This window comes from Oncorhynchus tshawytscha, linkage group LG03 (genome assembly GCF_018296145.1).
Source record: "Oncorhynchus tshawytscha isolate Ot180627B linkage group LG03, Otsh_v2.0, whole genome shotgun sequence".
Classification (NCBI taxonomy): domain Eukaryota; kingdom Metazoa; phylum Chordata; class Actinopteri; order Salmoniformes; family Salmonidae; genus Oncorhynchus; species Oncorhynchus tshawytscha.
This window is the reverse complement of record NC_056431.1, coordinates 44,943,065-44,961,209: the sequence shown is the minus strand read 5'-3', so window position 1 is coordinate 44,961,209 and position 18,145 is coordinate 44,943,065. Positions and strand designations below refer to the sequence as shown.

Below are 18,145 nucleotides of genomic sequence, written 5' to 3'. Positions count from 1 at the left end.
CCTAGGGTAAGGGTAGCCTACGGAGGGCTTGCGTTTAAAAAATAGGAAACGGAAAACAAACGATTGTTACAGGAAAATAACTTCTAAATAGGAGGGTCACTGGTATTCACAGAGGGTTTCATCTCTCGTTTCGTGGTGGGCATGGACACATGTAGCCTACATCACGGAGGGGGTTTTACACACGTCCAAAGCATTACTAAAATAATGTAGGTCTGCCTACAATACATAGATAAAAAGGGAATGTCAGCTCACTGTTTTACTCCTCACAAACTTCATGTTTTAATAAAACTTTGGACCGCCCAATTGCACCGCCCAATGGGACTCCCAATCACGGCCGGATGTGATACAGCCTGGATTCGAACCACAGGTGTCCGAGCTGTGTGCTAGTATTTTAGTGCATAAGCCTAAACTTTAGGGCTTAATTGTACACATGTCAAATAGCCTACACAGCCAATCGCCAAATAATGCTTTTGGGAACGGGCAGAAAGCCAAATAATGCTTTTGGGAATGGGCAGAAAGCCAAATAATGCTTTTGGGAACGGGCAGAAAGCCAAATAATGCTTTTGCGAAAGGGCAGAAAGCCAAATAATGCTTTGGGAACGGACAGAAAGACAAATAATGCTTTTGGCAGAAAGCCAAATAATGCGGGCAGAAAGAAAGCCAAATAATTTGGGAACGGGCAGAAAGATTTTGGACAGAAAGCCGGGCAGAAAGCCAAAAAGCTTTGGGAACGGACAGAAATAATGCTTTTGGGAACGGGCAGAAAGCCAAATAATGCTTTTGGGAACGGGCAGAAAGCCAAATAATTGGGAAAGGACAGAAAGCCAAATAATGCTTTTGGGAACGGACAGAAAGCCAAATAATGCTTTTGGGAAAGGACAGAAAGCCAAATAATGCTTTTGGGAACGGGCAGAAAGCCAAATAATGCTTTTGGGAACGGGCAGAAAGCCAAATAATGCTTTTGGGAAAGGACAGAAAGCCAAATAATGCTTTTGGGAAAGGGCAGAAAGCCAAATAATGCTTTGGGAACGGACAGAAAGCCAAATAATGCTTTTGGGAAAGGGCAGAAAGCCAAATAATGCTTTTGGGAACGGGCAGAAAGCCAAATAATGCTTTTGGGAAAGGGCAGAAAGCCAAATAATGCTTTTGGGAAAGGGCAGAAAGCCAAATAATGCTTTTGGGAACGGACAGAAAGCCAAATAATGCTTTTGGGAAAGGACAGAAAGACAAATAATGCTTTTGGGAAAGGACAGAAAGCCAAATAATGCTTTTGGGAACGGGCAGAAAGCCAAATAATGCTGTTGGGAAAGAACAGAAAAAGTTAATACTGCAGTGACACCTCTTGCATTGAGATGCAGTATCTTAGACCACTGTGCCACTCGGGAGCCCCCTAGCATACCGTCCCCCTCTCATTAAGAGGAGGGGAGGGTATGCTTGGTTTTTAATAAAATATACAGTATCCAGGCACCAAAAGCACATCTTGTCCCATGTGCAGATGGGCTGTGTTTGTCACGGCTGGATAAGCTGCATTTCCGCTGTCAAAATTCATGCCATAACCAACTGTGTTACCGCTAAAACCAGCTTTTGGTTGGTCTTAAACATCCTGACCAGTGCTGCCTGAAATTAGCACTTTAAGGTGTGTGTTTAAGGATACACCTTAAATATATCCACACCTCCCATCTGAGAGCAAGCATGCTGATGTTAGACAGATAAATTGCCGAACCTGGCGTTAGGGCTGGAAAATGCCAGTGTGACAGTTTTTAAATGACGAAATTGCAAACTAACGTGCGTTTGACACGAGCGCCGCCTTAACGCCAGAAATAGAGCCATATATGTTATTTTCAGAGGTAGACTGGCTCTGGCAGCCTAAACAGACAAAACCTAAGTCTAAACGTGAATCAATTCTCAATTGCAATACGGTTCTAGAAACATAAAGCTCTTTACTTTTATATCACATTAAAATAAATTCACAAATGTATATATATATATATATATATATATATATATATACATTTATCGGAGCATGCTAGATAGCTAGTTAGCACAGGTGGTCCCTCGATCTTCTATCTCTCTTCCGGAAACACTTGCTGTAACATGAAGATATGATCGTTTGGAAACACTAACCCTATAAAGGTGTATCAATTTAACCTTTTCTTTTTTGGAAATGATTTCTTGCTGATATGTAAGATAAAGTCCTTGTGCTTCCAAAAGCGTACCGCAGGCGGTGTGTGTTAATGTTCAGACCGAGTATCTGGGCTCTTATGTGTAATGTAATGGAACTGAGAATCATGATCCAGGGCTAGTGTGTCTGTAGGAAGGAAGTGGAACAAACAGTGAAAAAATCATGAGTCTTAAGCGTGTGTTTGTGTTCCAGGCCATTTTTGATCGAAACCGGAAGGACGAATTGCCGGGGCTGCAGCTGGAGTGGATCGATGGGATCTGTACTCCGCTTTATGAGGTAATCCTCCGCAATGCCACCACAGCCTCCCCAAATCCTAAGGGACTCAATCTACTGCTCTCACTACCACCAAGCACCACTCGCCGAATAGCCCCCTCTACAGAGGAGGCCGTCCTTCGCCTGTCATTGTCCCTAATGACGCCAGCAGTGGAAATGTCACTGCAGTAAACATTCTTTTCCTTTTAGAGACACCTCTTAGAAAAATAAGGTATTTTTTTTAAATCTCTGAAATAACTCCAAGGACGTGTACTATCTATTTGAGAATACTGCACTAGAATGAGACCTCGTTTCCGGATCTTGAGAATGCCAAGGCAAACAAATGAATGAGGGAAGCATTGACGTTAGCGATGATGATACAGTATATTACATGCTTAACTCCCTTTAATGCAGGTATAGTGTGCCTCAACTGCACAGCACTGAAAGAGGGAATGAATAGGGAGAGTCAGCTCTGTGCTCTCATTGTGTGCATGCGTGCGTGCGTGGGTGGGTGCAGATGAGCCAGGTCATGACGTCTGCGGCAGTGAGTGTGTGTGGGAGACCGAGGAAGACTGGATGACTGACTTCCAGGGAAGATCAAGGCCACTGATAAAGACAAAGAGAGTTAGAGGCCAAGAGCACAAAGCAAACAAGTGAGAAATACAGGGAATGCCATACAGTATGCAGACAGTTACAGACATGATTTTTGCCAGATCAATGCTGCCAAAAAAAACAACAACCTGTAAATATGTTTTCCCATATATTTTGATTGACAAACGTAGGCCTGCTATATTGTAATAGTAGGACAAATATGCTTTCAAACGTTTAATTCAGGAGCAACTTGTGTTCAAAGTGATGGTAGACTGCCATTTTTTTCCCCCTACTGCTTTGAAAACTCTACATTATGAGAACAAAGGGATTTGCTTTCGGTGTGTCTTTAGATGCAGACTCACACAGTGGCCTGCAAATGCTCATGTTTAGAGAACGCAGATATACAGCTCACGACCATACCGCCACCAATTAGAGGAGAGAGAGAGAGGGGGGAGCAGGAGGAAGTTCAGAGGCGCCAGGGGTTTGTGTCTGTGGGAGGAAGAGCATCTCACTGATCTCCTTCTCCTCGTGCTACTGTGTGGCATATTAATCCCGTGTTATGTAACCTCCCATCTTCAAAGCCTACCAGATAACCATGGCGCTCCGTCTTTATCCCCACTCGTTCCGTCTACTGCACTGGAATACTGATGCTGGAACAAGATAGAGGGGTTTTTAGAATGAAGGAGGAAAGAGAAGAGAGATATTGGCAGGATCCTAGTTGGAAATACTCCTCTATTCTCCAGCTGTACTTGTCAAACTCAGAGAGATTAAGTTGATCACAGAGTGGGTTTGTCCATCCAAGGAACGTGGTGCTATTGCAGCACCACACACAGGGTGCAATGTCAACTCCCTGACAGGAGTCAGTCTTTACTGAACCCTCACCATCTGTGGATGTGGAGACTGAGTGCTCTAACAACAACCTGCCATGGCGACTAGAAGGGAGCTGGTCCTGTGTAGTGTACGGCCGAGTCCCAAATGGCATCCTATTCCATATGACTTTGGTAAAAATAAAAAATAAAGTGCACTATGTAGGGAATAAGGTACCATTTGGGACGTACCCTAGTGGTTCTGGTAATGGTAGAACTGTATGAATCAATGTGTCTGGAGCTCTCCAAAATTCGCAGTGGAAACACACTATTTGGAATATTTCATGTTCACTATGGAATGTTGTGGACATACGGTCACTAGGTTCTAGTTAGAAGTGCAAACTAAAAGCCGTCTCTGGAAATGATTATGCATAGCATATGAATGAGAGGCCATGTGGCATCTTTTGATCATGTAAATGTGGTCTTGACTGCTGAACTGCACCCAATTGGAAAACATAACTTCAGTGTACCACCGCAATTGTTGTGTGAGTTTGTGAGTGCACCCTCTGAACACACATGCTTTTCAAATCCCCCTAGCGGTTGTAACAGGTTTGACAGTTTCAGGCAACAGGCAGTTCCGTAGATCATTTTCTGGCATGAGATTGTACTGATTTGACTCATAAAACATGTATGGAGATGCGCCACAGGCCAGCCATAACTGCACACTGGCGGGGATGATGAGATACTGAGCACATACTCATAGACAATTCTTGTAGCGTTTTATAACATTGTGAGTTATTCCACTCATATATATTAATACTGTGTATTGCGTCCTATGTCGCTATGTGTCTTGCATGCCCCAGCCTATCACCACATATAAAGTTCCCTATCCGGATATAAAAGTAATGTGAATTGAATTGATAGCATAAATTAAATTATCCCCTGTTGTCGTGGCGATGTGTACAGTATCTCTTCCTAAATGGCGGCTTTGTGTTTTGTGTCTGTTGTGGAAAGTGTTTGAAACATGGGTTAATTAGTGTGCAATGGGAAGCCAAGTGATTTAGATAATATTTAAAGGAGCCTAAATGCAGTGTAAAGAGAAGAGAACCCCCCACGTCTCTGAGGTAATTCATTAAAGGCTGTATGAAAGGCAATGTGTCACAGTGACTGAATTGTCGTTTACAATTCCACAGCAAGAATGACACTAGTAACTAATTACAGTCCAGTAAGTCATTTTTTCTTCATATTAACCCAGTGAGTACCGTCCAACGCTGACATCTATGGACGTTGAAAAGATGTTGAAATTTGGTTGAGATTTGTTCCGCACCGTTCTTGATTTGGCCCAAAAAAAGACGTCTATGATTGGTTCAGATCAAATCAAATGAAATGTTATTAGTCACATGCGCCAAAAACAACCTTACAGTGAAATGCTAACTTACGAGCCCCTAAATCAAATCAAAATCAAATAAAATTTTATTTGTCACATACACATGGTTAGCAGATGTTAATGCGAGTGTAGCGAAATGCTTGTGCTTCTAGTTCCGACAATGCAGTAATAACCAACAAGTAATCTAACTAACAATTCCAAAACTACTGTCTTATACACAGTGGGATAAAGAATATGTACATAAGGATATATGAATGAGTGATGGTACAGAGCAGCATAGGCAAGATACAGTAGCTGATATCGAGTACAGCATATACATATGAAATGAGTATGTAAACAAAGTGGCATAGTTAAAGTGGCTAGTGATACATGTATTACATAAGGATGCAGTCGATGATATAGAGTACAGTATATACGTATGCATATGAGATGAATAATGTAGGGTAAGTAACATTATATAAGGTAGCATTGTTTATATATTTACATCATTTCCCATCAATTCCCATTATTAAAGTGGCTGGAGTTGAGTCAGTGTCATTGTCAGTGTGTTGGCAGCAGCCACTCAATGTTAGTGGTGGCTGTTTAACAGTCTGATGGCCTTGAGATAGAAGCTGTTTTTCAGCCTCTCGGTCCCAGCTTTGATGCACCTGTACTGACCTCGCCTTCTGGATGATAGCGGGGTGAACAGGCAGTGGCTCGGGTGGTTGATGTCCTTGATGATCTTTATGGCCTTCCTGTAACATCGGGTGGTGTAGGTGTCCTGGAGGGCAGGTAGTTTGCCCCCGGTGATGCGTTGTGCAGACCTCACTACCCTCTGGAGAGCCTTACGGTTGAGGGCGGAGCAGTTGCCGTACCAGGCGGTGATACAGCCCGCCAGGATGCTCTCGATTGTGCATCTGTAGAAGTTTGTGAGTGCTTTTGGTGACAAGCCAAATTTCTTCAGCCTCCTGAGGTTGAAGAGGCGCTGCTGCGCCTTCTTCACGATGCTGTCTGTGTGAGTGGACCAATTCAGTTTGTCTGTGATGTGTATGCCGAGGAACTTAAAACTTGCTGCCCTCTCCACTACTGTTCCATCGATGTGGATAGGGGGTGTTCCCTCTGCTGTTTCCTGAAGTCCACAATCATCTCCTTAGTTTTGTTGACGTTGAGTGTGAGGTTATTTTCCTGACACCACACTCCGAGGGCCCTCACCTCCCTGTAGGCCGTCTCGTCGTTGTTGGTAATCAAGCCTACCACTGTTGTGTCGTCCGCAAACTTGATGATTGAGTTGGAGGCGTGCGTGGCCACGCAGTCGTGGGTGAACAGGGAGTACAGGAGAGGGCTCAGAACGCACCCTTGTGGGGCCCCAGTGTTGAGGATCAGCGGGGAGGAGATGTTGTTGCCTACCCTCACCACCTGGGGGCGGCCCGTCAGGAAGTCCAGTACCCAGTTGCACAGGGCGTGGTCGAGACCCAGGGTCTCGAGCTTGATGACGAGCTTGGAGGGTACTATGGTGTTGAATGCCGAGCTGTAGTCGATGAACAGCATTCTCACATAGGTATTCCTCTTGTCCAGATGGGTTAGGGCAGTGTGCAGTGTGGTTGAGATTGCATCGTCTGTGGACCTATTTGGGCGGTAAGCAAATTGGAGTGGGTCTAGGGTGTCAGGTAGGGTGGAGGTGATATGGTCCTTGACTAGTCTCTCAAAGCACTTCATGATGACGGATGTGAGTGCTACGGGGCGGTAGTCGTTTAGCTCAGTTACCTTAGCTTTCTTGGGAACAGGAACAATGGTGGCCCTCTTGAAGCATGTGGGAACAGCAGACTGGTATAGGGATTGATTGAATATGTCCGTAAACACACCGGCCAGCTGGTCTGCGCATGCTCTGAGGGCGCGGCTGGGGATGCCGTCTGGGCCTGCAGCCTTGCGAGGGTTAACACGTTTAAATGTCTTACTCACCTCGGCTGCAGTGAAGGAGAGACCGCATGTTTTCATTGCAGGACGTGTCAGTGGCACTGTGTTGTCCTCAAAGTGGGCAAAAAAGTTATTTAGTCTGCCTGGGAGCAAGACATCCTGGTCCATGACTGGGCTGGATTTCTTCCTGTAGTCCGTGATTGACTGTAGACCCTGCCACATGCCTCTTGTGTCTGAGCCGTTGAATTGAGATTCTACTTTGTCTCTGTACTGACGCTTAGCTTTTTTGATAGCCTTGCGGAGGGAATAGCTGCACTGTTTGTATTCAGTCATGTTACCAGACACCTTGCCCTGATTAAAAGCAGTGGTTCGCGCTTTCAGTTTCACACGAATGCTGCCATCAATCCACGGTTTCTGGTTAGGGAATGTTTTAATCGTTGCTATGGGAACGACATCTTCAACGCACATTCTAATGAACTCGCACACCGAATCAGCCTATTCGTCAATGTTGTTATCTGACGCAATACGAAACATCTCCCAGTCCACGTGATGGAAGCAGTCTTGGAGTGTGGAGTCAGCTTGGTCGGACCAGCGTTGGACAGACCTCAGCGTGGGAGCCTCTTGTTTTAGTTTCTGTCTGTAGGCAGGGATCAACAAAATGGAGTCGTGGTCAGCTTTTCCGAAAGGGGGGCGGGGCAGGGCCTTATATGCGTCGCGGAAGTTAGAGTAACAATGATCCAAGGTCTTTCCACCCCTGGTTGCACAATCGATATGCGGATAAAATTTAGGGAGTCTTGTTTTCAGATTAGCCTTGTTAAAATCCCCAGCTACAATGAATGCAGCCTCCGGATAAATCGTTTCCAGTTTGCAGAGAGTTAAATAAAGTTCGTTCAGAGCCATCGATGTGTCTGCTTGGGGGGGATATATACGGCTGTGATTATAATCCAAGAGAATTCTCTTGGTAGATAATGCGGTCTACATTTGATTGTGAGGAAACACCAACAATGCGGTTAAAAAATTAAAAATAAGAATAAGAAATAAAAGTAACAAGTAATGAAAGAGATATGGTCCAAGTTTTGACAGCACAGTACAGTAGAGCATGTATTCCCAAACTGGGGTACGCCAAATAAAAATTCTTCACGTTTTCAAACTACATTTATATTTTCCAACGGTGCCATACATTTGGGTGAGGTTTTTCTCTCTCCTGAGTAGCCACGTTTCACTGCCAAAAATAAAATTCACCCATCTAGTGTTCAGCGAAATAACAACACAATGTCAAATACAGGTATCCTAGTCAAATAATTAACATCCAATCACATTAACCGTTACTCTCTCACGGGAAACCTTCACTCTTGCGCAGACATTTAGAAACAAAACATGACCATTTGAAAAATAAGCCACAACATTTTTTGGAGCGAGAATAAAGATGACTTTCGAGTAGTAAGACATGTATAAAAGCAACAGATACCATACCTGACCGCGGAATGCCTGACAGCTTGAAAGACGTTTTGGACACTACAGTGAGAAGGGTTAACATTGTTAAAGCAAGACCCCTGAACTCTCGTGTATTTTCTGCATTATGCAATGATATTGGCAGCGACCATGTAATGCTGTTACAACACACAGAAGTGAGCTGGTTATCAAGGGGTAAAGTATTGACACTTTTTTTAAATTGCGAGATGAGCTTAAAGTTTTCCTTACTGACCATAATTTCCCCTTGTCTGACCGCTTGCCTGATGATGAGTTTCTCACACGACTGGCCTATCTGGGTGATGATTTTTCTCGACTGAATGATCTGAATCTAGGATTTACAGTGACTCTCCGCAACTATATTCAATGTGCGGGACAAAATTGAGGCTATGATTAAGAAGTTGGAGCTCTTTTCTGTGTGCATTAACAAGGACAACACACAGGTCTTTCCATCATTGTGTGATTTTTTATGTGCAAATGAACTCAATCTTACGGACAATGTCAAGAGGGGGTACGCAGCTGTAGGTTGAATGTTTGAAGGGGTACGGGACTATAAAAAGTTTGGGAACAACTGCAGTAGAGGACAGTACAGTTACGTTTAGTAACAAGTAGAGTACAGTAGAGTACAGTGTAATGTTCTGTATGTTACTGTACTGTACCCTACTGTACTCTACTGCACTAAACTGTACTGCATGGCAATGTGCTCTACTGTAGCCTATTGTACATATCAGGGTGGCAGGTAGCTTAGCAGTCAGATGCATATTTTTTGTATGATGAATAATGTACTAAGTGAAAGATGGTCTTCATTTATCTCACTTTATAACACCCTGCCTCTTCTCTCTCTCCCTTCTCGCTCTCTTCTCCCCCTCGCTCTCTTCTCTCTCTCCCTTCTCGCTCTCTTCTCCCCCTCGCTCTCTTCTCCCTCTCCCTCTCGCTCTCGTCTCCCTCTCTCCAGACATTGGTGAAAATAAACCCCAAGCTCCAGCCAATGGTTGACTTGATCCAGGCTAACAGGGCCAAGTGGGGGGAGCTAAACAAAGAGAGACAACGCAGCCAGAGTGAGTCCAAACCCACAAGCCATTGCAGCAGTGACACCACAGAAACAAGAACTTGTTCTTTGGGCGACACACCTTGCAACACACCTTGCTGTGCAGGTGACCCTCCCAAACCGGCAAGCTAGCTCCTGCTGACCTCTCCAGGCAATATTTCCTCCGCCTCTTAGCTTCTTTACTCTTTAATGCAGCCTGCAGAATAGGCAGTGCAGTGCAGTGCAGTGCAGAGATTTCTTGGGCTCTGCTTGCTTTTGCCACTAGAGATGGGCTTTAGACTGTCGCCACGGTCAAGGTGTTTCCTGCTCCTTCCACAGCTACTTCCTGTGTGGGAAACAGAGAGAGCTGTGTCTGACATGTTAGTCAGAGCAGCGCAGCTAGTTATTCCTCTGACCATTGCAAGTGTGAGGAAATTTCAGACCTCTGTGTCAGAATGGCAAACAGTGATAAGGCAGGTGTAGGAGAAAGCTGCAACCTCACTACAAGGTGCATGGAGTGTATGTAGAGAGGACCTAACTGTTGTTTTTCTGTACCGTCATTATGCCATCCCTTACGTTGCTTTCGATATCTGTTGCTAGAATATTGTTCTTGGGGAGGGTGGTTACTCTTTTTTTTTTTTTTTTTTTTTTTTTTTTTTTTTTGTACATATGACATTTGAAGAGATGGTACTTGCAAGTGCAGTTGTTGATTTGGATGCTTGGCTGATTTAGAGTCCTGAAGTTAGCTAGTGTTGAGGGTCAAGGTGTTGGGAACCAGCAGGGCCTGTGGCTACGCTTGCAATGCAAATCGTTCGCTCCACTCCACTCCTTGTGCCTTGTTTGAAAGTCCTTATGAAAAATGCATGGCGTCTTCACACACTGAGATTCTTCTATAGTTTGAGAGATTCTATTTGACCATTCTGAGTTTGGTCTTGATCCCCTGTCTCAGTTAGAGAGTATTTAACATATGTACGTTACGTTAGAAGTATTACTGACCCAGAAGAGTCGTTTTATAAACCACATGATTGGGAAAGAGATCAATCACACACATAGACAATGTGCCTTTGCAAAATTGTTCTGATCATGTCACGTTTTATGAATAATTTGCCAATTTACAATTAGGCTCCCATCCCATTGGTTTACTAATTTCAACGATGTGCTTGTTTTTAGTCTATGGCCTTTAGATGGCCGCTGCAGGTTGATTCAACAGAGAATGGCTATATATTCTGCTGAAGCTATTTCAGCTGAGGGAAAGGTGCATCGGGAATGTCACACAAATAGTGTAATGGCAGCTCATTCCTTACTAGTGTACCTCAGAATACCATGTCAGTACATAACACAACTAGGTATTCACACAAAATAAATCTAAACGTACAATTGTTCTAAACTATTAACACGTTTGGATCCCTTTAGAACAGAACGTGTCCGTGCTGTAGCCGCATTAGGTTCCATGTTGACGTTTTATTTGGGGTATGAATTGTTGTAGCTTTGTTCATTGGAGTTTAAACATGTAGCTGTGCGCATCGTGTGGCATGGATCTTTGTGCTACTGTATTTGAGTTTAAACAAATTGACGATGGGAAATTGAATTGCATGAGGTGTGACTACAGTATTGAAATCAAACTGCTATGGATGTAGCAAACAAACACGTGAGCCAACAAATACCTCGTATTTTGAACATTATTATTAATATGCATATGACTATTTAATTTAATTGCATGGATTATACAATTGCATCATGTTTGGTGAAGTATTAAATTTGCTGTAATATTTTTATTACATTTGGTTTCAAATGTGGCCAATTTTTACTTGGTACTGTCTTCTTTAGCATTTGGAAACAGCTTATTGTATTTCTTCATATTTTCCCTCTGTTACTACCAATGGTTTATATATACACTAGAAGACTGACAGGGGGCGCTGTTTTGAAGCCACCTCACCTCCATCTTGGCACTCCCCCACCGGTGTAAAAAATATTTTGGATTGTATGGAAATGCATTTATTAATGTTTACCTTTGATTTAGCCAAGTTTGTTCTATTACAGACACCTTAATGCATACGTTTAAAGTATATTATGTCAGCTAAACATACACATTTTAAATAAATAACACAAATAAAAACATGTTCCTTAAAGTATAATTTTTAAGTACAAAACAAATATTCAAATAAATGTAATTTTGTCTTTGAAACATTTGAATTGAAAAAATACCCTTCCTTGAAACATTTCATTGAAATACTGTCGAAATCCATTCATTCCTATGGAGGACTGCTCCCACCGTGGAGTGCCAATATGGCAGACCAGCAGCTTCAAGCCTCTCATTGGCTAATACATAGCATAGCAATTCAGGGTTTATATACATCATTGGTTACTACTCTTTTCTCATTAAGCTAGGTGAACTTGATGGACCTATACAGGCATGTTACTGGAAAATGTGCAATGTTTTTGTTAAGTTGAAATAAAAATGTGCTGCTAGTTGTCTGTGCCTTCATTATTTTGTAAGGCTGTGTAAGGGGATTCCATTCTCTAATGAAGAGTACACATGCACAATTTGTTCCTGTTACCATACTGACCCCATGTGGACAAATGGGTATATAGGAATAAAGAGGATGGATGCAATCTGAACAGTCGCATTGGAGAATTCCAGTACTGTCTCCTTATCGAGTGTCTGATTACCTGCTAAGCAGTGATTCAAATCAGGACTAAGTTGGAAATGTGTCTGCACAAGACCTACTGTAGAAATAACAGAGAAATATTCATACCTGGTGGCATACATTTCAAAGTGTGTATTAGTAACACCTTCCTAATGAGTTGCACCCCGTTTGCCCTCAGGACAGCCTCAATTCAGCTGGACATGGACTCCACAAGGTGTTTTCCCATGTTGACTCCAATGCTTCCCACAGTTGGTGCGGTGGACCAGTATTGATACACAGGGGAAACTGTTCAGTGTGAAAAACCCAGCAGTGTTGCAGTTTTTGACACACTCAAACCGGTGCACCAGGCACTTACTACCACACCCTGTTCAAAGGCACTGAAATCTTTGTCTTGTTCATTCACCCTCTGAATGGCACACATACACAATCCGTCTCAAGGCTTAAAAATCCTTCTTCAACTAGTCTCCTCCCCTTGATGGGCAAGTACAATGATTGAAGAGGATTTAACAAGTTACATCAATGAGGGATCATAGCTTCGACCTGGTTTCACCTGGTCAGCCTGTCTTGGAAAGGTGTTCCTACTGTTTTGTACACTCAAGTGTAAAATCAGGGCGATGTTGGTGGCATATAAATCAACATGGATGATCCTTTTGTGATGAATCTCTCTGGAAGAATGGGATTGCTACATATCTGAACATAGCTGTTCCCCAGATAAGCGCTGTGTTCATGTTGACGTCAGCAACAGCAGCCGTGTGTGGGTGGGTGAGTGGGAGGATGAATCTCAGGGGAGCTGCTCGAGATACCTTTGACTGGAAGCACAGAAAGGATGTGTGTTACAGCAACGCCTCCGTTCTGGATCACCTTGAGCTTGAAGAAGGTAGAGTCAATTGCGTGTCTTAAGAGGACGAGTGGGCGGCCAAACAATGCCTGTATCTTTATGAGGACCGGACCCTTTGCTCTGCTGACCGTCAAGCCCTCTCTCTCTCTGTGTGTGTGTGTGTGTGTGTGTGTGTGTGTGTGTGAGAGAGAATGTGTGTTCTGACATCACCTGTATGCGAGAGACAAGCAGTGACATTTCCTGTCAATTGGATACAGTACTTCCATTCAACTGATGTGTCAATCTACAAGACAACTGCTCATTTTATTTCAATTTATTGCACAAACAGCATTAACAAAATGTACTTGAATATTAATACTATCAAGTGGAAAATAACAAACATTCAAATTTCAAGCTCTCGTTAAAGTTCTCTTTCGATACCATCACAAGAAGTAAAAGCATGAAACTGATCAGAAAATACTGGCTGGGCCCCCACCATTTCCTTCATTGACGTTTCATTGAGACAAAATGTTTATTGGAGCTGGAGATGAGAAACTTGGGCAGAAAGGTGGCATGGGGTGACACAATGCACTGTGGGAAAGCTGTGAGGCTAGCTTGGGAACAGGAGGAACAAAGTCATACAGTAGTAGTGACAGGAAAATGGTCGCAACAACATTTCATGTATCTTTCTCTAGCACCACACAGTAGATTCCATGTCTGCGAGTTCAGGATTGGCCACAACATCAACACATGCCTCCAAAAGAGAGAGGCCAAACTTAGCTACACAATCATCGTTAAGTGACAAAGGTACAACTTTGTTTGACTCAAATGTATCCTTTCAAACAAAACCATAATACTGGGACACTCACCAGACTAGCGATGAATTCTGATGTATTTGTGTGTAAATACATCAAAATACAAGCAACTTATTTTGAAGTAGTGACAATTGTAATTACATTTTAATGAAGTTTTGTCTGATATGAACAGGAGTAAGTACTGTACATGTAATACTTACAGTAACAGTAATTTTTGGATATTTCTAGAGATGGTTTATGGGTATTTGCATATATGAATAATAAAAAAAGTATCAGGATATATAAATGTTAATGTAATACTAAATGTATTTAACTATACAACATGTACAAACATATACATACAGTATGTTTGCATGGTGAAAGGGTTGTGTGAAAAGTCTTTGGTACAAACATGGGCATTGGGATTCAGTTGTCTGTAACCTGTTAACACTAAAGTACACACTAAAGCATGTACGATCCAAGTATATTGGCTTTGTCCACAAACTGAACTCTATATGACAAGCAAAGACCATGCAAGGTTAAAATCTAGTTCAGAAAATACAAAAACAATAATAATATGTGTTGGTAGATGCATCATCTAACCTTGTCATAGTTTCTTCAATGACAGTTTAACGTAATAGCTAAGGTTTTAGGGTCGGGACATTTGAACCCTGAGGTCAATTTTCAGTAGGCACCACTCAAGCATAATGTAAGTACTCCTAGGTAGGTACATGTTTAGACCCAAACAAAATACACAGCTTCTGTGGCAATAATTCATCATTCTAAGTCATAACTAAAAGGCATGAGGGCTTGAGTTGAGAAACAAAGACCAATTGGAAAACAGATCAATCTCTAATGAAGGGCATGGTCATTATGAGGGAAGAAACAGGATGCCATAAAAAAAGACAAACCAGTCAAGCTTCCAGTCGGTAACCTTTGCACCTGGAGTATATGAGGAGGAAAGGGAGACGTCTTCAGAAAGGCACAGGGATTTAGAGAGTGCGTTCATCTCAGACTTACTGCTAAAGTAGTGCCGAACACAGGTGAATAAACAACATGTAGAAATACAAATTAAGTTAGTGAAGATGGCATAAACCATAAACATAAACAATTCATGAAGTAATAAATGGCAAACGTGGGATCACAAAAGTTAGCTCGCATCATGTACAGCATTGAAAGGCCATTCCTATAGCGTGCTGTACACGTGACTGAAACGAGCAACAGTACACAATCACAGTACTGTAGTTAGTATGATACACTCTGGAAAGGGCCGAGGCCTTTGAAACAATGATCGTCAAAAATGAATCATAGACGATTAATTGTTACCCGCCTGCAACAGAATGTAGCGCGAGGAAAGTGAAAGGTGACCGTCTTATTGCTTTCCTCAAGAACCAGACAGACACGCACCCTAGGAATGGAACCACGTCTGACGATGACAGCGCAACTCAAGTCATACAGAAGGAGGCGGGGGGGTGGGGAACGTTTATATTTCTTTTCGTGTCAATTTCACATTTTAGTAACTGTTAAAGCCAGTTGCACGAGAGGCTGTGAGAAAAGGTGTGAAGATAAAAAGATGGAAAACAAAGCAAGGAGTAAATTAGAGGAGGTTTCGGTTGCCGAAAATGTTATCTGGGTCCACATAATCCTTGACGGACTGGAGCATCCCGACACCCAAGCTGGAGATGCTCTCCTTCATCCACTCCTTCCGAAGTTTCCCAACTGGAGAGAGAGAGAGAGGGGGGGGGAGAGAGAGAGAGAGAGAGAGAGAGAGAGAGAGAGAGAGAGAGAGAGAGAGAGAGAGAGAGAGAGAGAGAGAGAGAGAGAGAGAGAGAGAGAGAGAGAGAGAGAGAGAGAGAGTGAGAGAGAGAGAGAGAGAAGAAAAAAATAAACACAAAAGAAAGGAGAAATCAGCACGCCTGATTGCGCAGCAGGCTGCTTGGGAGCCAATCAATCTTGTGAGAGTGAGTGAATAAACAGAAGGTGATAAATGCTTTTATTCAGAGAGGAGAAATGTTTTGCATGGCATGATTTATGGAGCCCAGCAGCCTATCAAACTCATTAGGCCCTGTGTGTTCCCCGAGGAGGTGCCGGCTGGCCGCCGCATGCACGCCCCGCTCTGCCTCTCCCTCCCGCATTCCCTGAGCAGGCTTCCACTACCTTATCATCCTCCCCCCCCACAGACGCTACCATGGTGGGTGGGGTGCGTGTTCTCCTCAGGCTGACCAGCACAGCCCTAAAGTCCCAGCGTGCCACGCTCAGCCGCTCCACACACCGCCATCCTTCTGACCCTGGCCACTGACTGTGCCGGTGGCGTGGGGACACAATGGTCCTCTGTCATGGCTCTGGCCGCAGGCCCACTGTGAGGAGGCTCCTGTTGAGGAGCTGGAGAGCCCAGACCAGCGCTCTGCCAGCTGGCCAGACAGACAGACACACTCCAGAGTCCCACCAGTCCTGCCAGGACTGCAGCAGGGAGCCTGGAGCCTCTGGGAGAGGGACAGGTTCTCACTGGTCCCTGGCACACAGTCAACACCAGAGCATGGCTGGAAACCAGGAGCATTCATGGGACTGGCACCACATTGAAACTGCTACAGAAGCGTTTAATCCACTATCAGTTTTAGAAAGACAAACCCCCCCACATGTTCCACAACAGGTCACAGCAACCTCACTCCTTTTGTCTGATAACACACAATTCATTTAGAAAGTAAATAACAAACAGAGAAAGTTGAGGAACCTGTGCTGAGATCAGAGTCAATCTGAAAGCGACATTGTGTCTTTGAAGAGGGGAAACCAGGCAGTCTGTTTGTTCTGGGTAAACATCAAGCGTAAGGTCGCACTTTCTTGGAAAAGCACACACAGCTATCTTCTTTCCACTAGTCTAAAAACAGCCCTGAGAATGGAATGATCTTCAACAGGTGCCATTGAAATGAGTACATGCGTTGGGAGCTCAAACTCCTGCAGGTAATGTGCAGATATAACCATCAGAGATTAGATAAGAGTACGGCAACAAATTTAACAGAGCAAGATAGAAAAGGGGCGCTCACATACCATCCCTTCCCCCGTAACTGAACTGCCCCACCCTGTCTCTACATCGCTGGCATTGAAGAGAGCCAGCCCAGCCTCCCATGTTAAATGGGGAAGTTGAGAGAAAGGGGGGTGACAGACCTGGAGCATGGGGGAGGCTTGGGGAGATGAGAGGGCGCCATGCTATCAGCGACGCCGAGGCGGAGCAGCCAGGGGATACAGATGGAAATCAGCCATGGGGCCACAGAGGGCCGTCTCCTGACAAGACAGGACAAACAGGGGGGCCACGCCACGTACACCCAGATGGTGACAGTGGGACCAGTCAGTCACCCAATCCGCTGCTACCCAATAACTAACAAAGTGGCCTGCTCTCCTCCTCCTCCCTCCTTCTCCCCTCCCTCGTCCCACCTCCATCCCTCCCTCCACTCAGGAAAGAGAGAAAACAGAAGGTGCCGGGACTGCATCATTGCCTCCATCACAGTGATAATTTACACATCTATCTTGTCATTTTCCCTCCTTTTCGCCTGCTATTGCAATCAATCTACCCTGGGTTTGGCCATACAGCTGAGACATGCAAAGAGGAGCAGGCAGGCAGGCAGGCACTTATTTTGGAAATGAATGAGAAAGAAAAACACAGAGGTCTAGAAACAGCGGATATTTCTGTGTACCTCTGGGAGACGGCCCAACAACGAGAGCTATGGCTAATGAACGGAAAATAAGCTAATTCAACTCATTTTTCTTGGTTTCCAGCTGCGCTTCTCGGTGACCTGTGTAGTAGTAGTGCAGTTGACCGGCGGCATTTAGGCCGACATTCTATAGAGTCACACGGTCAGGAGGAGCTGCCCTCCCTGCTCTTCTGGAGCACCCCTCGTGTGGAGTATAGGACTGAGCTGAGAGCCTTGCCACTCAGTCTCTGTGTGCACTGGCCTGTTTAAACAACTGGAGACCAGGACATGAAAGAGAGGGTAGTGTAGTGGGCCTGTGTCTCTCTGATATGAACAGGGACAAGTCCAGTGGGGTGAGTGTCTGAAGAACCAGGACTGTTTCTAAGTTTACACTGACGGATGACTCTCAACCTGACTGGTGTGCCAACATCTCTGCTCCTGCTAAAACATGACGTTTCCTTTGACATTCTACTCCGACACAACAGTGACCACCTTAGAGCTAAACATTGGGGGTAGAACATCAAAACAATAGAAGATATTGTCATGAATGGATGGTATGTGACGACTTCTAAAATGTACTTGAACCGGCCTG

General features: G+C 44.0%; 2 protein-coding genes across 3 annotated transcripts in view; one reads left to right on the top strand and one right to left on the bottom strand.

Annotated features, from left to right (window-relative positions):
• The window catches only part of LOC112245951 (dual 3',5'-cyclic-AMP and -GMP phosphodiesterase 11A), a 59,865-nt gene extending 47,794 nt beyond the window's left edge, over nucleotides 1–12,071 (top strand). Inside the window, exons 19-20 of the mRNA XM_024414174.2 lie at nucleotides 2,375–2,458; nucleotides 9,537–12,071. Coding sequence (XP_024269942.1) covers nucleotides 2,375–2,458; nucleotides 9,537–9,761 — 309 coding nt within the window. The 3' untranslated portion in view covers nucleotides 9,762–12,071. The remainder of the gene's footprint in view (nucleotides 1–2,374; nucleotides 2,459–9,536) is intronic.
• A 1,307-nt stretch (nucleotides 12,072–13,378) lies between these two features.
• Nucleotides 13,379–18,145, bottom strand: part of LOC112245953 (alkyldihydroxyacetonephosphate synthase, peroxisomal) — a 45,876-nt gene continuing 41,109 nt past the window's right edge. For both annotated transcript variants that reach the window (XM_042317380.1, XM_042317386.1), the window contains exon 20: nucleotides 13,379–15,586. In XM_042317380.1, the coding sequence (XP_042173314.1) occupies nucleotides 15,465–15,586 (122 nt within the window). In that variant the 3' untranslated portion in view covers nucleotides 13,379–15,464. The remainder of the gene's footprint in view (nucleotides 15,587–18,145) is intronic.